At 43.1% G+C, this 27,341-nt stretch overlaps 3 protein-coding genes and 1 long non-coding RNA gene across 5 annotated transcripts in view; 2 read left to right on the plus strand and 2 right to left on the minus strand.

Annotated features, from left to right (window-relative positions):
* The window catches only part of LOC310870665 (uncharacterized protein), a 256,024-nt gene that overhangs the window by 202,258 nt on the left and 26,425 nt on the right, over window positions 1-27,341 (minus strand). The gene's annotated exons all lie outside the window — the stretch shown is intronic.
* The window catches only part of LOC310870622 (uncharacterized protein), a 441,780-nt gene that overhangs the window by 174,199 nt on the left and 240,240 nt on the right, over window positions 1-27,341 (minus strand). The window lies entirely within an intron of this gene.
* LOC310856499 lies at window positions 6,542-7,721 on the plus strand. Its single transcript, XR_014569095.1, has 3 exons — window positions 6,542-6,617; window positions 7,284-7,334; window positions 7,608-7,721. It is a non-coding gene; the product is annotated as an uncharacterized lncRNA (long non-coding RNA).
* Window positions 19,449-27,243, plus strand: LOC310875874 (E3 ubiquitin-protein ligase RING2-A-like). Of its 2 annotated transcripts, none has more exons than XM_083789291.1 (7): window positions 19,449-19,778; window positions 20,426-20,531; window positions 21,611-21,771; window positions 22,215-22,454; window positions 23,055-23,387; window positions 25,153-25,402; window positions 25,705-27,243. In XM_083789291.1, exons 2-7 carry the CDS (start codon window positions 20,454-20,456, stop codon window positions 25,864-25,866), a joined length of 1,224 nt encoding a protein of 407 aa, XP_083645417.1. In that variant the 5' UTR covers window positions 19,449-19,778; window positions 20,426-20,453; the 3' UTR covers window positions 25,867-27,243. The 2 variants fall into 2 exon arrangements, with proteins under 2 accessions (XP_083645417.1, XP_083645418.1); XM_083789292.1 differs by having other exon boundaries at window positions 22,215-22,430.

Raw genomic sequence — 27,341 nt, forward strand, 5'->3', positions numbered from 1 at the left:
ATACATGGTGTCAATAGCCTACATTTATTGCTGATAGAAAATATGTTAAAAGACCTCAGGTGTACCAGAACATGTCGCCAAAATGACTACTAAAATGAATGTTTCACAGTAAGACTTTAGTTGACAAGATATCACAGATGTCTCTTATAGACATATTAACTGGGGAGACATTGATGGAGAAAGACATGATTCTGAACTGCATCACCCCAAATAGGCCAGGAGCACTTGATATTTTCGGTGAGCGGAGTGCTTTTGTTCTCCCCGTGTCATTATATGACAATATTCTGCTTCCATAGCCGTGCGCTTTGACTTCAAAGCAAAATCATTTTCCCCAGCAGAGAAAGTGGTTTGCTTCTCCTCCTTTATTTAAATAGTGCCATAGTGCAGGTGCACCTGGCTCTTAAAGGGATTGAGAGCCACTATAACTGGTCTATTTCACATTACACCCAAAACTTTGTTTTCAACTTTTAATTAATAGAAGAACCCTGCACTAAGTGATAAATTGTCAACAAAGAAATATGACATGGGGTTTGAGGAAGTCACGGTATATATGCATTTTGTCTGCACAGCCTGGCCAGTAAAAACTATATGAAAAAAGGAAAACTTGTATAAATATTCGGTGTAATTTATCATCCTGTACAGTGTACACTGACCGTTTGAAGTATATTATATCATGATCATGCATATTTATTTACTGTAGCTTTTATATTGTAATGACCGTTAGCGCAGTAATGACCGTTAGCGCAGTAAAACAAATGACTCAAATGACTCTTTTTTTTACGGCAAACAGCTCGTGAAACACACAATACAAATAGGCTACAATGGGGAACTGGGAGGGGCGTATAGGATGAGGCTCACAACTTGTATGTTGCAGAATCCTGCAGTATTACTGCAGCAATAATGTTTGAAAGCAGTGGCACATTAGTTAACTTGAAGTTTATTGTTTATTGTTTATTGCAGCCCACACTGTTGCAGGTGAAATTTATAGCAGGAGCTATGTAGGGGTGATGGCCCTATATCTTAACACATGGAATGGATGGATGGATTCAGACCAACATTACATTGCCTATTACAGATTCACTTCACAATGTTTCATGGAAAGTTATTCATAACAGGGTTTATGTTAGCATTTATTATTATAAAAGCTTTAGATATGAACAGTTTGCATTTTCATCAGGGAGCCAGTTGAACCTGTTTTGTGGACCTGGTATATGGTCTGCTTTGTGCACAGTGTGGCTTGCACACAGGGGAGGTTGCCAACACACACACACACACACACACACACACACACACACACACACACACACACACACACACACACACACACACACACACACACACACACACACACACACACACACACACACACACACACACACACACACACACACACACACACACACAAAGCAACAGTATTGTATAATACAGTAAGTAAACAATGTTAAAGGGATACCAGGGGTAGGGCGGCGGGCCCAACAAGTTCAATGCTATACCTATCCCTTTTTTGGGCACTTGGACAATGCTGCAGTATAGCAACATGTGAATCACAAGAAATTGACCAAATGTATGTAGGCCTACACTATTTTTGTTACTTGTCCGTCCAACATCTGGAAATAAAAATAAACTGAACTGAACTGAAAGTCACGGTGTGACTGGAGTGCATCAGATAAAGACTGGTAAAGAAAAGTAGTGTTGTCCCTATTTTTGGCATGTTATTGTAAGGCGAAAAGTATTGTGACACATTTAAATTGTTTTCCGAAATGCGTCACATTGTGATGTTACGTAGGTTCTCTCACAAAAATAGATTAAGAGACAGGACAGGTGTTTGTGAGGGTATGTGTGTGATTTCTACACGCTACTGGTCCTGCATGCCAGTGGTTCTCAAACTTTTTCATGTAAAGGACCCCCAAATTGACACTTATTAGCCCACGGACCCCCAATTGAAATTATATGCCAGGGACCCCCCCCCCATGAGAGAAGATTTTCTCAATTTTCTCAACTTTTTTTATTTCAAGGACCCCCATTTTGACATGCATTAGGCTACAGACCCCCATTTAATGGTATTTCTATCTCTGGGGCCCCAATTTATATTTAAGTGAAATATAGTATAGTAAAATCAATGTTATATAACTCTGAGAGTGTAGTTTGGTTCCATTTGTACTGAGTAACAGACCCATAAGGGTCCATTTGGTTCCTATCAATCATTTAGCTCCATGGCACCCCCTGGAACTCCCTCAAGGACCCCTGGGGGTCCCCGGACCCCACTTTGAGAACCACTGCTGCACGCCACTCAAATTCGGACACTAGACGCACCGTCATCTTTATTCAGTGGTGGAAAGTAACCAGTAGTTATACTCAAGTATTGTACTTGAGTACAATTTTGAGGTACTTTTACTTTACTTGAGCATGTCCTGCTGCTGCCTCCTTGCCTCGCTTTGGGCTAAACTACTGCTCATGATGTTTTGCAAATCCCACCGCCTCCCCAGCATCCACCTGTAGGCTTTGTTTCTAGATCTCCCTGGGGATCTTAATGAATTCCCTGTAATTCTATTTGGCTTATAACTTAACTAAAATGTTAATGTTACAGGGAATGAATAGGGATAGACCCCCCCCCCCCGACACCAATCTATGCTTCATATATCTATGCTCAAGTATGCTCAAAAATATATATTCTAAATTCAAAGAGTTGTCCGACTGAAATATGTTAATTTCCCGTGTGTTGGTTCCCACAGCACTAACTTGCTGGCTGGCAGCTCTTGGTGTCTTTGGCAGTGTCCTGCTAGTCTCATTCTCCTTGCTGCTATTTTCTGGCTCACCCTTGAGCATTCCATCATACAGATTCTTGTTGGTAACATATGTGTACTCTTGGCTGATGTTAAGAACTGCTTGCAACATTCTGGTGTAGCACCCGTCTAGAGACTCCTGCAGTGTTGGCTTCAGGGTCCAGCATTCACTGCCGTATAGGAGAACAGACTCTATAGAAGAGGCTGAGTTTGATTTGACGGGGGAGGTCAAATACGTTGGCCATGCCATTCAGGGGCCGGGCCCCCCATGCAAGTGCCTCTCCTCTACATCTCAAAGGCAAATATTGTACTTTGTAATCCACTACAATTATTTGGCAGATTAGTTATTATGCAGATTTATCTTATGACTCATATTTTACTTATACTTTGGCTATTCTGAAAGCTCACAACAAAACACATGTGATGCAATTTTGACAAAGAAGTTACTCTTGAAAATGTAATTTTCACTTTTATATTATTATATTATTAGCCTGCCCTACAGTATATTATATTTGGTATTGGTACTTTTACATCAAACAAAAAAATCTGAGTGCTTCCTCCACCGTTTAGTTTAAATGTCAGATCATCAGCCCATTCTTGATTTTTTTTTATATTACTTAAGTTACAGTAGTTGAAGCCTGATGGCCTACAAGGGCCACCACCAGTGTTGCCAACTCTTAATTAAGCAACATAAATAAGCCAAATCTTCCCTCGAAAAACAAGCCAATTTTTTTAAAACAAGCCCAAAAAAAACGCAACTCTGGAAAGAAAACAAGCCAACTTTGCCGGGAAACAAGCCAACATGGCAACCCTGGCCACCACCCAGACATATGTCCCACTGTAAATGGCGCCTGCGCTCGAAACCAAATGGGTGTGTTAAACCATTCTGACCTGAGATCAGATTCATACGAGGTTTCCACCGGACACACACTGGTCTGATGAACCCATTCTGACCTGAGATCAGATTCTAAAAATGTCAGTCGTTCTTCGATTATTTTCAAAAATAGCAGACCTACAAGCTCGTATCGCGCCACTCGGTGGCGCGATATGAGCTTGTAGATCTGCTATTTTTAAATAGCTAAAGCATAACATGATGCCGACACTAAAACGGGTGCCCGGTCAGAATGGGTTAAAAGGGAGTGTAAGGGTGTGTCATGTTTACAGTATGTAAAGTGTTTTGTCATAAAGAAAACGGACACACAACACGTACACATACTGTACAGTCATGTTTACAGTATGTAAAGTGTTTTGTCATTAAAAAAAAACGAACACACAACACAATGCTCTTTATATGTCATCTAGATTTAGATATTTCAGTGATTTAATGAAAACCTTCAGATTTCAGTTTACAGTATCTAATTGTACCATTCCATAATTTACTCATTTGCGATTCCTAGATACTACTAATATTATTCATCATAACTGCTCCTAGCCTAATGGATTTATTGTAGTAGGGAGTTGACTGCTCTTATGTTTTTGCAGATATCTCACAATAACATCCAGGAAATTAACATTGATTGGTCGGACCACAAACTTACAGATAATTCCTGAAAGGTCAAAAGTAAATTATTGATGTATTCCTTATAAATGATTTGCAAGGATAAATTTGCTTTGCAAGGATAAACAGTAAATAGTTATACAGTTATACTGCTTTGCATAGCTACTGCTGCTCTAACACATTCTGACCGGGCACCCATTTTGGTGTCAGCATCATGTTATGCTTTAGCTATTTAAAAATAGCAGATCTACAAGCTCATATCGCGCCACCGAGTGGCGCGATACGAGCTTGTAGGTCTGCTATTTTTTTTAAATCGAAGAGCGACTGACATTTTTAGAATCTGATCTCAGGTCAGAATGGGTTCATCAGACCAGTGTGTGTCCGGCGGAAACCTCGTATGAATCTGATCTCAGGTCAGAATGGGCTAAGGATGAGCTACAGTATCTTGTTGGTCATCTCAAAGTATAAGCAAATTCAACGTGACGTATAATTAATGCATCTTCCAAGAAAGCCAAATGCACAAATGTATTACAGATGGACTTCTAAATGTGGACTCTTTCAGACGCAGTTACTTTTTGACCTGAGATCAGATTAAAAGAATGTCTATTACATCCTGACAGTTTCATTATTAACCCATTCTGACCTGAGATCAGATTAAAAAAATGTCAGTCGTTCTTTGATTTTTCAAAAATAGCAGACCTACAAGCTCGTAGCGCGCCACTCGGTGGCGCGCTATGAGCTTGTAGATCTGCTATTTTTCAATAGCTAAAGCATAATATGAAGCCAACACCAAAATGGGTGCCTGTTCAGAATGGGTTAATAGCAATCAGGATGTTGCTGTGTGACAAGTCACAAAACTCACTGAGTGCCAATCGTTATGCGTAACAGAGGCTATGTCATGTAAAGTAGCATATTTGAGCATGAACATATCACTATAAAGCTTATATTTGTCTATTATCACTCATACTTCGATGGTCTCCTTCTGACCTTCAGGAACATTCAGCATGTTGTGTCTGAATTTGTGGACAGTTGGGTGCCCTCTTTATATTTTACTTGCAATTTACAATATTATTATTATATTATTTGTCAGACCAATATCGATTTCATCAATGTGACTGGCATGAACTACAATGAACCCTATAGCATCCCTATTCTGGGAGGAACATTGGGCAAAATAGCAGATCTGCCAGTTCACAACAACACAATGCAAATATTTTGGGTGAAGAGATTTGGTGTTGAGGGGAAAAAAAGGAGTGGACCTATATAGCCCTGCAGGGACACATGGTCAATTATTATAGTCAACTATATCAGTGGTTCCCAAACCCCCAAATTGACACCAATTGACCCGTGGACCCCCATTTGAAGAGATATGCCAGGGACCCCCATATAAGAGAAAAATAATTTACGGCTCATTCTCAATGCGTTTAATATCAAGGACCCCACCCCCAGTTTGACATGAATTAGGCTACGGACCCCCATATAATGGCATTTCTATCTCTGGGACCCCCAATTTATATTGTAAAATCAACGTTAATTTAACTCTGAGAGTGTACAAATGGAACCAAATGTACACTCTCAGAGTTACAGACCCATAAGGGTCCATTTGGTTTTAGCTGGGGACCCCCTGGAACTCCCTCAAGGACCCCTGGAGTCCCTGGGCCCCACTTTGGGAACCACGGAACTATATATGACCATAAACATTGTTCCTGTATTATTCTTTTTAAAAGAGTACACCGTGTATTTCCTGTATTATTCTTTCAAAAAGAGCACACCGTGTTCATTTGCATTTACAGTACATGCAAAAAAGGTTCCACCCAGTTCACTTAAAATGAGTCCTCGTCGGCAGTCAGCTCTGCAGAGCAAGGAGGGTGTTCAGGGAGAAAAACGAGAGATTCAACAATTATTTATTTATTTTACATTCATCTTGCAGTATAATATCTTGCAATATCACATCTTTGGACGAGTAAATGCTCACAATCAAGAAAGAGTATATAACCTTCAGTTTTTGCTTGTGTTGAAAAACAGTCACTAGACATGTCAAATGGACAAGGTGCTTATTTATGTACAGTAATAGCCTTTACGTAGGGCCACGTACGGTACCTGGCCTTTTATGTTTACAAAAGAATGTATCAGGTGAGTAATCAATGAGGTTTGCTCCACGCCTTCATGGGAAGAAAGGAGCCATATGCACTCTGATGTCATCTCATTCTTCTATCGGACTATAAATGTATCTGCTGTATTTGATGGGAGCCAAAAAAGAGGATACTTGACAGACGACAAAGTAATCAGTATCAGCTTCATTCACTGCAGGAAATCGCTTCCAAGAGAGAACATCAGTGAGTTTTGCATTCATATGAATTAAATACATTGTCTGTTGATTGGTGTAGAACATTGGGTGTTATAAATACGATGATGATGATGATGATGATTATTATTACAATTATTGTTATTATTATTTAGAGATGCACAATATTTAAATTATTACAGATATCCGATCGCCGATTAGTTAGTCATATCGTCCGCTACCAATATATTTCATTATTATATCATATTTATATGGAACTCGATCATTGCTGAATTTCTTAATTTTAGTTTTGCTGGTGAAAGTAGATGGTAATCCCCACAAACAACTGGCACAGAGATAGGCAGACTGGTTGCTCTGCGAGTACAAAGCCATTGACGGTCACATTATTACTGCCTTATATCTGTGAAAATAATCATGATTATTTTGAGACCGATGTGATACCGATATGACATTTGTAGGACCGTCCGATTGCATCATGCATCTCTTTTCTATTATTCAACTTTAGATGTTTCACATAGAATCAAGTTTGCATCAATCAATACAAAATCAACATCATTGAACTCAATAGGCCTATATATATATCGTGCATCTCTAATTATTATTATGATTAAGTTAACATTATGATTTAACTGTTACTATTGTCACATTCATTTACAGTAATATTTTTACTAAAGAATATGGTCAACTGTGATTTCAGGTATTTAAAGGAAAATGATGAAGATCTGTTTAATCCTCCTTCTGTTTATCGGTAAGTAACAGAGAACATTTGGTAACTCTTTATATCTATGTTTGTGTGTATGAGCACGGAAAGTGCGAGTGTGATTATTTTAAACAGAATTATGAGTGCTTATAGCTATAATTATGCAGTCACATAAGCAGATTCATTGTGTTTATAATTCATGCATTATAAACATAATGCATTATAGACATGCATATACATTGTTTTCGTAACCATAAACTCAACTGGGAAAGTAGAATTCTCTGGCCAAACAAGGTACTGATCACTGTCACTTTACCACAGCTGACCCAACAACTCATATGGCTGCCGCAACAACTACGATGGCTAACCCAACAACCATGGCTAACGCAACAACTACCACAGCTGCCTCAACAACTACCACAGCTGGAGAAACACGTACCACAGCTGCCCCAACAACTGACACAGCTGCCCCAACAACTGACACAGCTGCCCCAACAACTGACACAGCTGCCCCAACAACTGCCACAGCTGCCCCAACAACTATCACAGCTGGAGAAGTAACTACAGCTGGAGAAATAACTACCACAGCTGGAGAAACAACTGCCACAGCTGCCCCAACAACTATCACAGCTGGAGAAGTAACTACAGCTGGAGAAATAACTACCACAGCTGGAGAAACAACTGCCACAGCTGCACCATCAACTACCACAGCTGAAGAAACAACTCCCACGGCTGCCCCAACAACTAGCACAGCTGCCCCAACAACTGCCACAGCTGGAGAAACTGCCACAGCTGCCCCAACAACTACCACAGCTAGAGAAACAACTGACGCAGCTGGAGAAACAACTGCCACAGCTGGAGAAACAACTACAGCTGGAGAAATAACTGCCACAGCTGCCCCAACAACTACCAAAGCTGGAGAAACAACTGCCACAGCTGGAGAAACAACTGCCACAGCTGCCCCAACAACTACCACAGCTGGAGAAACAACTGCCACAGCTGCCCCAACAACTACCACAGCTGGAGAAACAACTGCCACAGCTGCCCCAACAACTGACACAGCTGGAGAAACAACTACAGCTGGAGAAATAACTACCACAGCGGGAGAAACAACTGCCACAGCTGCCCCATCAACTACCGCAGCTGGAGAAACAACTGCCACAGCTGCCCCATCAGCTACCACAGCTGGAGAAACAACTGCCACAGCTGCCCCAATAACTAGCACAGCTGCCCCAACAACTGCCACAGCTGGACAAACAACTGCCACAGCTGCCCCAACAACTGCCACAGCTGGACAAACAACTGCCACAGCTGCCCCAACAACTATCATAGCTGGAGAAACAACTGCCACAGCTGCCCCAACAACTGACACAGCTGCCCCAACAACTGACACAGCTGGAGAAGTAACTACAGCTGGAGAAATAACTACCACAGCGGGAGAAACAACTGCCACAGCGGGAGAAACAACTGCCACAGCTATACAATCAACTACCACAGCTGGAGAAACAACTGCCACAGCTGGAGAAACAACTGCCACAGCTGCCCCAACAACTATCACAGCTGGAGAAACAACTGCTACAGCTGGTGCAACAACCACCACAGCTGCCCCAACAACTGCCACAGCTGGAGAAACAACTGCCACAGCTGGAGAAACAACTGCCACAGCTGGAGAAACAACTGCCACAGCTGCCCCAAAAACTAGCACAGCTGCCCCAACAACTGCCACAGCTGGACAAACAACTGCCACAGCTGCCCCAACAACTGCCACAGCTGGACAAACAACTGCCACAGCTGCCCCAACAACTATCATAGCTGGAGAAACAACTGCCACAGCTGCCCCAACAACTGACACAGCTGCCCCAACAACTGACACAGCTGGAGAAGTAACTACAGCTGGAGAAACAACTACCACAGCTGGAGAAACAACTGCCACAGCTGGAGAAACAACTGCCACAGCTGCCCCAACAACTATCACAGCTGGAGAAACAACTGCTACAGCTGGTGCAACAACCACCACAGCTGCCCCAACAACTGCCACAGCTGGAGAAGTAACTACAGCTGGAGAAATAACTACCACAGCTGGAGAAACAACTGCCACAGCTGCCCCAACAACTATCACAGCTGGAGAAGTAACTACAGCTGGAGAAATAACTACCACAGCTGGAGAAACAACTGCCACAGCTGCACCATCAACTACCACAGCTGGAGAAACAACTGCCACAGCTGCACCATCAACTGCCACAGCTGGAGAAACAACTGCCACAGCTGGAGAAACAACTGCCACAGCTGCACCATCAACTGCCACAGCTGGAGAAACAACTGCCACAGCTGCACCATCAACTACCACAGCTGGAGAAACAACTGCCACAGCTGGAGAAACAACTGCCACAGCTGCACCATCAACTACCACAGCTGGAGAAACAACTGCCACAGCTGCACCATCAACTACCACAGCTGGAGAAACAACTGCCACAGCTGGAGAAACAACTGCCACAGCTGCACCATCAACTACCACAGCTGGAGAAACAACTGCCACAGCTGCACCATCAACTACCACAGCTGGAGAAACAACTGCCACAGCTGCACCATCAACTACCACAGCTGGAGAAACAACTGCAACAGCTGCACCATCAACTACCACAGCTGGAGAAACAACTGCCACAGCTGGAGAAACAACTGCCACAGCTGCACCATCAACTACCACAGCTGGAGAAACAACTGCAACAGCTGCACCATCAACTGCCACAGCTGGAGAAACAACTACCACAGCTGGAGAAACAACTGCCACAGCTGGAGAAACAACTGCCACAGCTGCCCCATCAACTGACACAGCTGGAGAAACAACTGACACAGCTGCCCCAACAACTGACACAGCTGCCCCAACAACTGCCACAACTGGAGAAACAACTGCCACAGCTGCCCCAACAACTGACACAGCTGCCCCAACAACTGCCACAACTGGAGAAACAACTACCACAGCTGCCCCATCAACTGCCACAGCTGGCCCAACAACTACCACAGCTGGAGAAATAACTACCACAGCTGGAGAAACAACTGCCACAGCTGCCCCAACAACTACCACAGCTGGAGAAACAACTGCCACAGCTGGTGCAATAACCACTGGTGCTGGTGCTTCAACTACCACAGCTGAAGAAACAACTCCCACGGCTGCCCCAACAACTAGCACAGCTGCCCCAACAACTGCCACAGCTGGAGAAACTGCCACAGCTGCCCCAACAACTACCACAGCTAGAGAAACAACTGACGCAGCTGGAGAAACAACTGCCACAGCTGGAGAAACAACTGCCACAGCTGCCCCAACAACTGCCACAGCTGGAGAAACTGCCACAGCTGCCCCAACAACTACCACAGCTAGAGAAACAACTGACGCAGCTGGAGAAACAACTGCCACAGCTGGAGAAACAACTGCCACAGCTGGAGAAACAACTGCCACAGCTGCCCCAACAACTGCCACAGCTGCCCCAACAACTACCACAGCTGGAGAAACAACTGCCACAGCTGCCCCAACAACTGACACAGCTGGAGAAACAACTACAGCTGGAGAAATAACTACCACAGCGGGAGAAACAACTGCCACAGCTGGAGAAATAACTACCACAGCTGCCCCAACAACTGCCACAGCTGGAGAAACAACTACAGCTGGAGAAACAACTGCCACAGCTGGAGAAACAACTGCCACAGCTGGAGAAACAACTGCCACAGCTGGAGAAATAACTGCCACAGCTGCCCCAACAACTGCCACAGCTGCCCCACCAACTACCGCAGCTGGAGAAACAACTGCCACAGCTGGAGAAATAACTGCCACAGCTGCCCCAACAACTGCCACAGCTGCCCCATCAACTACCACAGCTGGAGAAACAATTGACACCGCTGCCCCAACAACTATCACAGCTGGAGAAACAACTGCCACAGCTGGACAAACAACTAGCGCAGCTGCCCCAAAAACTGCCACAGCTGGACAAACAACTGCCATAACCACCACAGCTGGTGCTTCAACTACCACAGCTGGAGAAACAACTGCCACAGCTGCCCCAACAACTACCACAGCTGAAGAAACAACTGCCACAGCTGTCCCAATAACTATCACAGCTGCCCCAACAACTGCCACAGCTGGTGCTTTACCTACCACAGCTGGAGAAACCACTGCCACAGCTTCCCCAACAACTGTCACAGCTGGAGAAACAACTGCCCCAACAACTATCACAGCTGCCCCAAAAACCATCACAGCTGCCCCAACAACTGCCACAGCTGGAGAAACAACTGCCATCGCTGACCCATCAACTACGACAGCTGGAGAAACAACTGACACAGCTGCCCCTTCAATTACCACAGCTGGAGAAACAACTACCATAGCTGGAGAAACAACTGCCACAGCTGCTGCAACAACTATCACAGCTTCCCCAACATCTACCACAGTGGGAGAAACAACTGCCACAGCTGCCCCATCAACTAACACAGCAGGAGAAACAACTGCCACAGCTGCCCCATCAACTGCCACAGCTGGTGCAATAACCACCACAGCTGGTGCAACAACTACCACAGCTGGAGAAACAACTGTCAAAGCTGCCTCAACAACTACCACAGCTGCCCCAACAACTATCACAGCTGCCCCAACAACTGCCCCAGCTGGAGAAACAACTGCCACAGCTGGTGCCACAACAATCACAGCTGCCCCAACACCTATCACAGCTGGAGAAGTAACTACAGCTGGAGAAATAACTACCACAGCTGGTGCCACAACAATCACAGCTGCCCCAACAACTACCACAGCTGGTGCATCAACTATCACAGCTTCCCCAACAACCATCACAGCTGCCCCAACAACTACCAGAGCTGGAGAAATAACTACCACAGCTGGTGCATCAACTACTACAGCTGGAGAAACAACTGCCACAGCTGCCCCAGCAACTACCACAGCTGGTGCCACAGCTGCCCCAGCAACTACCACAGCTGGTGCCACAACAATCACAGCTGCCCCAACAACTACCACAGCTGGTGAGACAACTACTGCAGATGGTGAAAGTACCACAACAGCTGCTATTGGTGTAAATGTAGGTAACACGGACGATGCATCCTCGTCATCAATTAAAAACAAAATGAGTTCAATTTCAATTCTAGTGGTATTGATGGTAAATGTGCTTCACTGGACCTGCTGAAATTAATCCTATACAGTCTGTATATAAAGTGACTTTTATTTATTGAACACTATTTATTTACACATGTGATATGACCTGATGCAACTGCATAAAATTCTATATATGCATCCTTCTTGTTCTAAATACTGTGTGTATGTGTGCGTGAGTGAGTTAGTGAGTGAGTGTGAGAGAAATGAACATGCAAATGAACTTACGTTATGAGGAAATATTTTGTTAATAAAGAAAGAATATAAGTTTGTTTTGATTAATTATTTATATAATTATTCATTTATTTTTTACATTTCAATTTTCAAATAATTTAGATGTTCTTATTAAATGTTAAAATAAATTGCATGTAGACAAAATAGCTGATCTATAAGCTCACAACTCGTCACTTATACAGTATCAAATAGGACTTAATAGTCTTGCATCTTGGCTCAAACGTGCATAATACGTGCATACTTGCTTTGCCTGCATGCCTTCATTTGCCTGGCCTGTCTGTTTACCATATCCCCAGGGCCATTATCTTGATGATTGTACTGTCCCATTGTCTCATTATTTGCCTAACTGTCTTGCCTGCCATTGTATACTGCCTGCTTTACGTGTGCCTTTCTGTGTTAACCATTTGACTTACTCACTTTGTATACTTTGACTGTATTGGTTTTTAATTGCTTGCAAGCTTGTGTTCTGGTTTTAATATAATGGCTATTTTAACACCTGGTCCAAGGACAATGATTGTAATTTAACCAAGGTGGCTAAAAGACTGGCACATTATCAATGATGTTCGTTAAACAATATCTTTCAATGATGGTAACTTTTGGGTTCAAGTATATGTACATCTCCAAGACAAGAGTAGCCTACATTTATGATGTACGGCCCTTAAACATGGAACTCCGAACACTATTTGGGGAAGTGTCCAAGGCTGTCATAGATACTCAATTGTCAGAATTGATTAAAAAAAAAGTAAGACAGATTGATCCAAGGCCAGGTTTCCTTATCCAGAAAAAGATAGCCTGTTTACTTTTCTGATAATAGCATGATTGCATGAATGTTCAAACATGTACCCGTATATGCAATTGTGCAATGGCAGGTAAAATACAGCTTGTAAGATCGATTTATTGTTAAAATACAAAATTAAAAATTTAATATTTTAGAAACAGAATAAGGGCTATAGTCTGGCATACATGTTTTGCCATACTTTTCTTTTTTCCAGACCTAGACATTACTCAAACTCTCCATACTTGCATAGGAACCCACAGGGCCGGTTGTAGCCTGGCCCACTAAGGTGGGCAGGATGAATATATGGGCCTAATGGGGGGGGGGCATCCCTGCACGCGCCGCATAGCGTAATAACCCCCCGAAATGCATAGAAAACTATGCAATCATCATATCAGATTATCTATCCATCTTCTCCTTTAACCAACAGTAACCCAATTTCCATCAGCACCCTGTCGGTTAACAGCACTGATGGCAAACAGAGCTCAAATGCTCTACATTTCTCTAAAATTGCTGCACACCAAATCAGAAATAATATATGGTACTGATATTCTGTGGTATTTTTTTTATATTGGCTTAAAATAAATATTATATATGGGTATAATTGGTTAAAGGAGAATTCCATACTAAAAGGCTTTCTTACCTTTCTTTGTAGTTGTTACGTCCCCACCAAAGAGGTCCAGGTGTTATTTTGTGCAAAAGCTCCTTATTGGCTATTTCCCCTACCATAAGCCCTACATGAATTGCATTGAATTGAATGGGAATTGAATGGGGCTATGGGGTGTTGTGCTAATTCGCTTATTTCCATCGCTCAAAATTATAATTTCTTTGTATATATCCTCTCTTCATAATGTAAATAATATCCCAAGCGGCACACTTTACTACTTTTTTCCATGGAAATAAGCGAATTAGCATAACACCCCATAGCCCCATTCAATTCCCATTCAATGCAATGCAATTCATGTAGGGCTTATGGTAGGGAAAATAGCCAATGAGTTTTTGCACAAAAAAACACCTGGACCTCTTTGGTGGGGACGTAACAACTACAAAGAAAGGTAAGAAAGATAAGAAAGCATTCTAGCATGGAATTCTCCTTTAAACTAGAAAGACAAGACATTTGCTTTATCAGTGTATGCTCCTATATATATTGTACTCAAAATCACAACATGCACCCTAATGGATTCCAGGGAGTGGATGTACTTCACATTCGCCCACTCCCAATCACACCACAATGGCATGCCAGAACACTGTTACACATTAAATAAGAAAAAGAGGTTGCACATCAACGATGGGTTTTCTCAGTGAGCCCAAAATCAATTATACATCAAAAGTAGTACTTGTACAGTATGTAAATTAATTCCTACACTGACGAAGGCCTGCGTGCCGAAACGTGTCTGTTATTATTAAACGAGACTCCTAAGACTACTGAGAGTGCAGATTTTATATTCCCTTCCAACGCATTTTCTGAATGTGCACCCAGCATACTCCTGAACTCTTACACTGTCCTTGAGTCAAGTGAGTCCTCTACCATTCCAAAACCTTTGAAAGTTGGATTAATTGTTTAGGCAGAGGGTGAAAGTATTCATGTGAAACGGAATGAAGGAACCATATAACTGAACAAAATATTAAAGTCACTCTGGAGAAGGCTACACAAAATTGAAAATATAGGGCTCATAATGAGAAGGGCTCTTCATAGAGGCGTTTTTGTTGCTCACTCAAATAACTTGCTTCTCCAGTCAACATTTTTGTTTGCAGGATCCTAAGAAAATCCACAAATATCTATAAAACCAGTCCAATAATTCAATTATTTTATTATTTATTTTAAACTTGAATGTGATAAAAAACATGAAACTGATGAAAGGAAACAAAAAACCCACCATTTTGTGCTGTGCATTCTTCAGTGTCTGACGCTCTACACTTGGAAAACATCTGAGCCCTTGTTGTTATTTAGGCATAATAACCAGTTGATACACCTGTCCCACCTGCAACAGCTGCAGCCGTCACCATGCATGGCTTATTGGCTTGCCATCTACAGCCACCTTGTGGCTGTACATGTAATTGTGGATATAAGGATGTTTTTGGAGCAGATACACAATTAGTGTGTCTATTTGTGCCATGATGTAGCTCATTTCATTTCATTTCACTTTATTTCATTTTTGGATGGTGTCATGGTTCTCTCGTTGTGCTTTGATGTCAGGTAGCCCACATAGTGTGTTATTCAATATAATTAAGACGCACCGTGGCCCAGGCCGTAGCGTAACGGTCTGGGCACCGGACTGGTAATCCAGTCGCAGTGTGCCGCGGGTTCGACTCCCGGACCCGACACGGCCTTTACTGCATGTCATCCCCCCATCTCTCTCCCGTTTCCTGTCAGCCTACTGTCTGTCCCTTCAAAAATCAATAAAAGGCGTAAGCCGCAAAAAAAATATCTTAAAAAAAAAAAATTAAGACGCACCGTTATCTTTATTCAGTGGCGTACGCGAGTACAGTTTGAGTATTTCTATTTTTTCAGAAGGCTACTTTAAATTTCTACGCCTCTACATCTCAAAGGCAAATATTGTACATTTTAATCCACTACAATAATTTGGCATATTAGTTAGTATGCAGATTCATCTTATTATGCATATATTACCTATTTTATACTTTGGTTATTCAGAAATAACAGATCTACAAGCTCACAACACAACACATTGCAATGTGACGTAATTTTGACACAATTCTTAAAGGAAGTTGTGAAAGAGTACCTTTACTCTTGATAATTTAAAGGTGGGCTAAGTGATTTTCTTTGGTTAAAATAAGTGTTAAAAAGCTCTATATTGTGATATTACACATTGCTACAGAGGGTTTGTTCAGTAACAGGAGTCTCCAGTCTCTCCAGCTTTTTATTAAACAGAAAATGCATTTTTAGGTCTGGATACCAATTTTATCCAATCAGGATATAGATAACTCAGTCAGGATACAGATTAAACAAGTGGGATTGTAAATGATGACACAAAAAATGAGCAGACAACATTGGAACTGGAACACTATAAAAATTAAGCTGATAGAGCTTTTCGCTCCTATGCCACCAAAATGTGGAACGCCCTACCAACAGTCATTAAGACATGTGAATCCCTTGACTCCTTCAAAACCGCTCTCAAAGGGCACCTACGGATGGCTGCAATTCGAAACTGGCCTCTGTAAAATCTGAATCCCCCCCCCCCCCCCCCCCCCATTTTCCCTCACTGTATATTGTATCTTTTCCCTTTTTTGCTTCCCATATGATGAATTCCTGTTCTGTTCTTTAGCTACATAGAAATGTCTATTTGTATGTCTCTAAATGTTTTGATGAATTGAACAATGTGGACCCTGTTGTAAACAAGTGTAATGCTTAATTGGGTCGTCCACTCACAGTTGACAGTCTTTGTATTGAGTTTGTGCTTAAAATGTACTGTAAATTCTACAAACTGTTAATAAATATTTCAATCAATCAATCAATCAAAGATAAATGTCTACTTTCTTCTGATTGGCTGAAATTTTGTCACCTAACTGAAAATGTATTTTCTGTTTATTAAAGAGATGGAGAGACAAGGAGACACTTGTTACCGAACAAACACTATAGCAATGATTACTTGCCTTTTAACAGAAAAATGCTTTGTTTTAACCAAACAATATCACTTACCCTACCTGTAAGTAGCTTATATTTTGATGCCCATACCTTTGTACTTAGTTCTTACTATGGTATTGGTACTTTTACTCCACCACTGTTTTTTTTTTTTTTTAAGTTACAGTAGTTGAAGCCTGATACAAGCTGCAGGGGCCACCACCCAAACATACGTCCTGCTGTAAATGGCACCTGCATTTGAAACCAATTGGGTGTGTAACTGTTTATGTACTGTACAGTAATGTTTACAGTATGCAAAGTGTTTTGTCGTAAGACCTGTATTTTAATAAAACACATGGGACAATGCTCTTTGTATGTCATCTAGATTTAGATATTTCAGTGATTGAATGAAAACCTTCAGTTTACAGTATCTAATCTTTTCATAATAAACTCATTTGTGATTTACTAGATACTACTAATATTACTGATATTATTAATCATAACTAACATTTAATTTGCGGACTTTTAAATGATAGTGGATTTTAAATTTGAGTTTTACACCATTTGGATTTTTAGATAGGCTTTTGCATTTCAGAAGTTTAATATTTGTGATCAGTGTAGTGGGTTGAGCTTTTCCAATCATGTGACACCCTAATTACCCATATTCAGGACAGCTGATAGACCTGGCTGCTCACTGAATAAGAGGGAGCCACACCCAGCGATCAGAGTAGCTGGCTGGCTTTGTCGTTTGCCTGGTGGTGTGTTGGGGTCGCATGTGCAAGAGAATGTCATTGACGGCATCTGACAGTGGGAATCCCACCCTGGGATAGGCTGCTGTGGGTTGGTACAGTTGGTACTGTTCAACCAAGGCTTAGAGCTGTCCCCCCTGTCATCTCATCTGCCCTCGTTTGCCTCGCAAGCGGAGGCATTGTCCTGTGCTGTGGGCACGTCTGCCCAATATGTGTTTGAACCGTTTAACCGAGGAGAACCCGGCCAATCCAGTCTGCCTTGCCTCTGCTGTTTTTGTCCTCGTTAATTTGTTTATAATTTTGTTTTGTTTTGTTTTGTTTAAGTTTACTTTGTTTTGGTGCAAACCTATAGTATCTCAGACTTGATGCCCCTTTGATAATGCTTGAACACAACGTGTAATGTAATATTGGGCTCTGCCTCAGTTTATATTAGTGCCAGTAGCTAAGGGTGCTGTAGTTGTAGTCCCGACAGGTGGTGGGTCACGTGGTCCTGTAGGCTGTCTTGGGGTTTAGCTATAGTGCATGCTATTTGTTTAATGTGAGACCAGTGCTGTGTGTATAATTGTATTCTCTTTTCTTGCAGTGTTTGATGTGAAGTGTGTGCGTCCTTGGTGGCGGTGATTCTTTCCCCTCACTCCCTCACTCCCTGCCTTCCTCCTGTCAGTAAGGACACCTTGGCACCCCTTGGCTACTGGTATTTGTAGTTTTAAGATATTAGGCTATTGCCTTTTTAGATCCTTTTGATATTGACCTGTGATTAAAGTCACTTTTAAGTAGCATTATTGTATTAAACATAATTCAATAAAACAATATATATTTCAACTGGAACTGCACGTCTCTGCTCCCTCTTCTTATCATTGCCCAGTGGGCTATTGTACATATATTCTCTTGGTGAAATTCCCAGAGTGGCGTAGTCTGGTGTTCTGTGTCCGGGCCTTAGTGCCCTGGCCACATCAGCAAAATAATTCAGTGTTTTTAATGGCACCTCTGTCTTTTAAAACCTGTGATCATGCAAGTTGAATAAACATAAACAGATAACTGCTCAATAGTGGATGTATTGTGGTAGTGAGTTGACTGATGAATGTTTTTGAATAAAGATATCTCCAGTTGGTTCCCATTTGCTTACTGATAATCACATCCAGGAAATGAACATTGGTCTGACTGGTATTGCAAGTTTTTCCCCCCTTTATTTCATTTTGCATGGTGTCATGGTTCTCTCTTTGTGCACGTAGTGCGTTATGTTATTGAATTTAATTAATGTTCTGCTTGTTGACTTGCTTTTGCTACCGATTGATTTATTATTGGAGAATTGCAGACACACACACACACACACACGCACACACACACAATTTACAATTTAGGCATTTAGCAGACGCTCTTAATCCAGAGCGATTTACATTAAGCAAGAACAAAAAGCATGGGAATACATCACACAAAAAAAGTATTTATCATGAAACATGCGTAAGCTAAGAAAGTAACAGTGGAATATCTATATTATGAGAATATACATATAAACTATATATATATACTACTATGTACCACACACACACACACACACACACACACACACACACACACACACACACACACACACACACACACACACACACACACACATATTGAAACAAAGCGCTAGTAGCCGCTGTCGCGTAGTATTTTGTGAGCCGACGATCGAGGGAGTGTTGTTCCGGGCCGGGCGAGAAGATGGCTACAGTAACAGTTTGCAAATGTTGCGTTTCTTTATTTGTCATGTCGAATTTCCTGACCGACTGACTGCCGGGGGCAATGCAAACCGCGTAATAATAATAACACACTTACAAACCGCGTCGGGTCGAATTGTCAGTCCGTGCATGTGTAGGCTGTAGCTGTTGTTGCAGAGATCAATTTCCTCGGGATTTGGGGTCATTCGGTCGGTATACAAACAGTTCGTCGTTCGTTGGATCGGATTGTCTTCCGCAGAGCTGTCCTGTCCGGCGGCCACTGACTGCCCCGGCCGTCACATTTCGAGGTGAGTTGCTGCCTGGATTTGTCCCTTTTCTCGTCGTAGCGTTGGCTGGGCTGGCTGGCAGGCTGCTGGTGCTTTTCAAGCATCTGTCGTCGCTCGCCGGTGTACCGGGTCGGTACATCGCTGCTAGTGTTCGCCTGTTCGGGTTATATTATGTTTGTCAGCGGCCCCCGGCCGGCGGTAAGGAGGATGAGTGGGATATCCCGGATATGTCAAGTTAACAACAACTTCGCTCGTAGTTTCTTTCAAAACAAAGTCTCGCGTCTGCCTTTTGCGAGAACGATCAGTGTCAATACACAGCCGGGGATGGCTGAAGACACGTTCTATTTTCATTCGCTCTCCCGCTACCATCCATGGTTGTTTATTAATCATCTCCCAAGTAGCCTATTATTAGAACGCCCATCCATTCTCCCATTTCGAACACACACACACACACACACACACACACACACACACACACACACACACACACACACACACACACACACACACACACACACACACACACACACACACACACACACAGAGTGACTGACACACTTTTACTTGTCCTCCACTCAAAAATAACCATGTTTTTGTTTTGGCGACTGGTGTGTAGATATTATTACATTATGAATAGCCACTTTGTGTTCTCTCCTCTCTTCTTCCAGTAAGGGTATTGTGGTGGGGGCAGTAACCATGGCGATGCCTGTCAACATCCAGAGCCCAAATAAGACCTGGGAGCTCAGCTTGTATGAGCTACATAGGAGTCCACAGGTAAGCATGCATGTGTGTGGGAGAATATTATATTAGTAGGAAACTAGGAATGCACCGAATGGGAAATTCTTGTCTGAAACTGAATAGGAATAGTCGATTATGCCTATTGCCTATCCATCCATCCATCCATCTAGGCGGTGGCTCAGGGGTAGAGTGCCTGGATGGTAACCGTAAGGTTGCCAGTTCGAACCCGGGCTCCCCCAGAGTTACTGTCGAAGTGTCCTTGAGCAAGACACTGAACCCCTAATTGCTCCCGATGTGCTAGTTGGTGCCTTGCATGGTTTCCGCTGCATGAATCGGTGTATGAATGTGTGTGTGAATGGGTGAATGTAATGCACAATTTCTGTAAAGCGCCTTGGATAAAGGCGCTATATAAATGCACCATTTACCATTTACCATTTTATCCATCCATCCATGCATCCGTCTGTCTATCTTTTTACCAGTTTTTGTACCATTGCAAACAAAGGTACAACACCCTTGTTGTAGAGCTACATTGTAATGGCAAAAGACATGATTACATTTTGATCACATCATCATAACATAACAGTAGGTTATGAAAGGTAAACCTGATTCTTTGATATTCGGTTTCTGCGGCTCTGAAATCAACCGAACCGAATACCAAATATATGCATTTTTTGCCACGATTCGGTTGAATAGTTTCGGTGGCCGAATATTGGTGGCCCTAATTATTAGCCAAAAATAGCTGATCTACAAGTTCACAACACTATGTGTGTGCGTGTATGTGTGCGTGCGCTCACATCACAAACACACTTTACAGGTGTATGCAAAGGGCTCAATTTATGTAATTTAGATATCATTTTATGAAGACTTAGCACTCTAGTGTACATCTTTTGTACTGTTAGGCAGATGCTAGGTTCTATTTTTATGTATTTGATGTATTACCACGTGTTCTTGCTTACTGTAAATCGCTGTGTGTGTGTGTGTGTGTGTGTGTGTGTGTGTGTGTGTGTGTGTGTGTGTGTGTGTGTGTGTGTGTGTGTGTGTGTGTGTGTGTGTGTGTGTGTGTGTGTGTGTGTGTGTGTGTGTGTGTGTGTGTGTGTGTGTGTGTGTGTGTGCAGGAGGCCATCATGGATGGGACAGAAGTAGCGGTGTCTCCCAGGGCCCTGCACAGCGAGCTGATGTGTCCCATTTGTCTGGACATGCTGAAAGACACCATGACGACCAAGGAGTGTCTACACCGTTTCTGCTCTAACTGTATCGTCACTGCACTGAGATCAGGGTGTGTGTGTGTACACACACATTGTTAATGATTTATATAACGCCTTTTATCCAAAAGCCATTTACAATATGCATACATTCACCCATTCACACACCAACTGCAGAGGAAACCATACCAGACCATACCAAACTGCTCGTCTGGAGCAAGGGCAATTGGAGGTGAAGTGTCTTGCTCAAGGACACTTCAATACAAACACGGGAGCCAGGGATGGAACCGGCCATTCCCAAGCGGCTGCTCTACCGCCTGAGCCACTGCTGCCCTGCACTGAAAGTGTAAAAATGGGTCCATTTTTCAGATGCACACACACACACACACACACACACACACACACAGTCCCTGCAATCACACACCCACACGTGTGAGAGCCTGTGTTCACACTCCCTTCCCCCCCGTCCTCTTCTTCTCCCTTCCCCTCTGTCCCATTCGCGGCCCCTCCCCTCCAGGAACAAGGAGTGTCCAACGTGCAGGAAGAAGCTGGTATCGAGACGCTCGCTGCGGCCAGACTCTAACTTCGACGCGCTCATCTCCAAGATCTACCCGAGCCGCGACGAGTATGAGGCCCACCAGGACCGCGTGCTGGAGCGCCTCAACCAGCTGCACAACAACGAGGCGCTCAGCACTAGCATCGAGGAGGGCCTGCGGCGACAGGCGCGTCACAGGTCTGAGAGACAGAGGAAGAAGGGGTGGGGATTTTATTTTTATTTTTATTCTTTAGCGGCAGTCTGTGTAGGAGAGGAATGACAGCGAAGGCTCTGGAGCTAAACTAAAGGCATGTTCACATGTTGTATTCTTTTCCCAACTGCCACCAATAGGCACTCCAGCCACTCTTTAACAGATTAACCCAATTTAAATTTTAGGCATTTAGCAGATGCTCTTAATCCAGACAGATTTACAGTAAGTAAGAACAACACATGGTAATACATCAAATAGTATAAATACATAGAAATACGGTAGTCGTCAAGGATCTTAAGCAGGCTAACAACCTATACCATCTGTCTAACAGTAGAATGTCTGTACAGTGATGCTATGAGTATACACTATATATAGAGTGCTAGGTCTACATAAAATGCAATGTAAATTACATAGATTTAGTCTTTGCATAAGCCTGTAATAGTAAGGTTGTCGAGGCTCGTGCAAGTGCTAGGGCAAGTGCTATGTGTCCCTACTCCCTTTTTAGGGATTTCATTCCCTTAGCCATGATTGTCAAAATTAATATTTGGTGGTGGCTGCTCATCCCCCACCTGATCCGCATGTATTGCACCATCTATTGTGTATCACCCCAGGGTCCAGCGTGCTCGGAGGGCCGCTCAAGAAAGCGACAACGCCCCATCCTTAAGTGGGGGGGAGGACAACGGTGATGCCCGCACCCATCTGTCCCATGACTCGGCCCCTTCGCAGCACGCGCCTCGTCACTCGCGGAGCCACACTCCCTCGGATGTGGTGGGTCCAGGTCCGAGCCGCAAGCGCCGGCGCGTCTCCGATGAGGCGGGCTCCGAGGCCGGCAGTCCCGCCCCGCCACCGCGACGTCTCAAAGAGGGGCCATCCTCAGAGATAGAGATGGTGTTTAGGCCACACCCCCAGCTGGTCGACAGCGGGCGAGAATACAGTCAGACCAGGTAACGCTGTCTGTCCTGACTCCTTAACTCTCCTTATCCCTCACCCCACCTCCATCTGTACTTCTTCCATCTCTTTCTAAATCTGGTTCTGTCTTTCCTTCTCTGCATCTGCCTTTCTTTCTCCTGTGTTCCAGGCTGCTCTCTTTACCCCTCCCCCATTTCTCGACTCTCCATCCCTACGTCCTTCATTCTCTCGCTCTCTCTCTCTCTCGCTCTCCCTCTCCCATGGGCAGGAATTTTCCCTGACATGGCTTGATCTGGCAGAGCACATAACGGCAACACATAGTAAATATTACATTATGCCTCTGCATGTCTGACAGAAACTCCCTAAATGATCATCTTAGCATAGCAGATAACAGGTTTCATAGTGTTCATACTTCATTATACAGCCAGAGCAGGTAACGCAGGATTGGAAAAGAGATACATTTCTGTTGCTATAGTGATGTACCCCCCTCACAAAGCTAGTATTGATACGTTTGAATTCAGAGCAATACTAGATTCCTAACCACTTGAGCCCTAGGGCTGTATTTTGCGTGTCTTAAGTACCAGGTCTTATTACCTAACTTTAGTAAACTAAAGACCTGGAGGCGTGATCAATGCTCTTTGGCCACTCAGAATAGCCAAATGGCATTGATCACGCCTCCAGGTCTTTAGTTTACTCAAGTTAGGTAATAAGACCTGGTACTTAAGACACGCAAAATACAGCCCCTAGTGTCCTGATTCTGGTGGGTATATTCGGCCAAAATAGCCGATCTACATTGTTGCAACGCAATGAGTTTTGAACTTATACATTAGCTATTTTCAGAAAACGCATTCGATATAGAGGAAACTTTCTAGCTCTGTTATTATAGAACTCTGCTCACCCGATCGACAATGTATTGTATCTTATTCTTGTTAATAAGTCAATAAGTGTCTTGAATCATAGCATACCATGTTATCATAGGCAATCAAATACATTACTGTACATTGTCAACAGCCCAGAAAGTGCATCTCTGCTACAACTATAAAAAGTAACGCTTTTTCTGTTACACTGTGAATGTGAATCAGCACCCACCCATGTAAAATAAACATGAAAGATTTCTGCAGACTTTTGCTATGGAGCCAGGAGCAACTAAATAATATCTCCATTATCTAATCATCTTTCCATTCTGTGTGTAATATGGGTCGAGTCCATAATGTCCCCCGATTCTGCTGAGATAACGCTCTCTTTTCTCATAGCTTGTCCTTGTACGGTATGTTGAGCACAAGCCTCACTCTTTCCATTCAATCTTTAGTTTGCAAATGAGTAGTTAGTATACAAATGCAGAGCTCATGAGTCATGTTCAGCTATGGTTTAGTTTAGCGTAATTTGAGTACAGATGATGCTCCACAACGAGATCGCACTCCAGCCCCCACCTCTCGCTGACATGACGTTGCAATGAACTATAGAGACCTGTCACCTGAGGGACTCTTGTCAACTAGTCTAGGTATATAGGGCTGTATTTTGCGTGTCTTAAGTACCAGGTCTTATTCCCTAACTTGAGTAAACTAAAGACCTGGAGGCGTGATCAATGCTCTTTGGCCACTCAGAATAGCCAAATGGCATTGATCACGCCTCCAGGTCTTTAGTTTACTCAAGTTAGGGAATAAGACCTGGTACTTAAGACACGCAAAATGAAGCCCATTAAGTCTAAGTGGCTAACCAGTGTCTTGAATGCAAAATCTGCTCTTGGCATGGTTCCAAGTGTGTGTGTGTGTGTGTGTGTGTGTGTAAACGTGTTCTCAGATATGTAAAGACCACAGCCAACGCCACCGTGGACCACCTGTCCAAATACCTGGCCCTCCGCATTGCTCTGGAGGAGAAACGGACAGAAGGGGAGACGGATGCAGGGGTGGAGAGAGGTACAGAGGGACGAGAAGAAGATGGAGGGGAGGAGAGAGGAGCAGAAGGTGGTGGAGGAGCAGAGGGCTCCAGTCTGAGGAATGTCAGCGAGAAACAGTACACGATTTACATCATGACGACAGGACAGTTCTCCGTGAGTACGACTCGAGTAGAATAATACAATTGATTTATGTACCTTTCCAACATGAAATGCTGTATACTTTAGGTCAAAGTGGTCTTTATGATTTGATATGTGGGGCGACGGTGGCTCAGGGGTAGAGTGGCCGGATGGTAACCGCAAGGTTGGCAACTTCAAACCCATTGTTTCCGCCGCCGTCGGTGTATGAATGTGTGCGTGGATGTGTGCATTACCACAGGGTAATGGCTGCGAATAGTACAATACAGTACAATGCAGCGTGCTGAATATTGAGTTCTCCCTTTGCCTCTCACTTCCAGACGTTGAATGGTTCTCTGACACTGGAGCTGGTCAATGAGAAATACTGGAAGGTCAGGAAACCACTGGAGCTGTACTACGCCCCCACCAAGGACCAGCAAACGCCACCACAACAACCCTCACAGAAGCCGCAACAGAAGTCCCCAGAACCAAAAGAGGGATAAGACGGACAGGAAGAGAGTGGCGGCAGTGGCTCAGGGGTAGCTGCAAGGTTCCCAGTTCGATCCCAGGCTCCCCCAGAGTTAGTGTTGGAAGTGTCCTTGAACAAGACTCTGAACCCCTAATTGCTCCCAATGTGCAGGTTGGTGCCTTGCATGGTTTCCACCACCATCGGTGTATGAATGGGTGAATGGAATGCACACACCCAATCTATGTAAAGCGCTTTGGATAAAAGCTGCGAAGCGCTGTATAAATGCAGCCATTACCATAGAGTGGGACACACTGCGATGGTGGGTGGACCAGTGTTGGGTGGGAAGTATTATCTTCTCCAAACACACTCAGATTTCCTCTGAACAATGAACTGTGTATTCTGTGTTTCTGCATTAGCATTAAGCTGAACAGGGTTATTTGTTTTGTGATGGCATTGGGAACAAACAATTGGATTTACATACATTTAATAAAGGCAGGGAACTGTTCAGTGACAGCCAGAGCTGGAAATGACTGGCAGGCAATTATTATTGTCCTCTTATCGCCAGCCACTATAATTAACCAGCTATCATGTGGAGATCTTTATTCTATTTTAAATGTATTGGTATTGATTGATTTACCATTTGGAGTTGACTTGTAAGTTAGTTTTACTACTGGCAACCATTTGCCAGGTATCATTTGAAAATTAATTCTGTTAAAACAGAGCAAGTGGCTGGTATATTTTTTACCAGTATCTGTGGCTGGTGGAGATAGAAAAACATTTGTTATTTTCCTGACTTCATCACTGAAGAATGCAGTAATTGTCCATTATGTTTTCTCATGACATGAACCATTTGGATGCTTTTGTGAGTTACATTTTAAAGAATACATTACTATACATTTATAAAAAATATATACAAACAACGCTTTAACTGTATGCCACCTGCTGCAGTTTTAACCAATCAGATTGCTTTACTGAACTGTAACTTTGCACAAGGCTCTAAACTTGTTAATCACTTATTTTTGTTACATTGGATATATAATAGTTTGTGTGAATACCTCAGGACAGACTTCACATATTCTGCAGGTTGTTAAACTGAAAATGTCGCCCTTGTCGTTGTCAACTAGTCATGTCACAGACTCAAGGATTTTCTAAAAAATAAGTTGAGAACGTGTATGCATATGATTTTGCACTGAAGATTGTTTCAACAGAAACTAGGTGACTTTCAGCAATTAGAAACAAACAGGGATATGTACCTGAAGCACTTTGCCGTTTATGAAGATGTCTACATAGTTTGAGGCAATTTTCTATAACTTATAGTAATGCAACTCGTGAAATGGCGAATTGTGTAAGAGAAAACACAAGTTTTAGGCTTTTCCGTCAGCTTGACCAGCTAATATTTTCTGTACTTCAATAACACAGCTGTTAAGGATCGTGTTTCTTCTGGGGGGGGGGGGGGGGAGCGGAAAGGCTAGAATAGTTTTTGGTTGCCACTTAGGGGATGCACAAAGA

This window comes from Protomyctophum parallelum, assembly GCF_964188405.1.
Source record: "Protomyctophum parallelum genome assembly, chromosome: 1".
In the NCBI taxonomy this organism is placed as follows: Eukaryota; Metazoa; Chordata; class Actinopteri; order Myctophiformes; family Myctophidae; genus Protomyctophum; species Protomyctophum parallelum.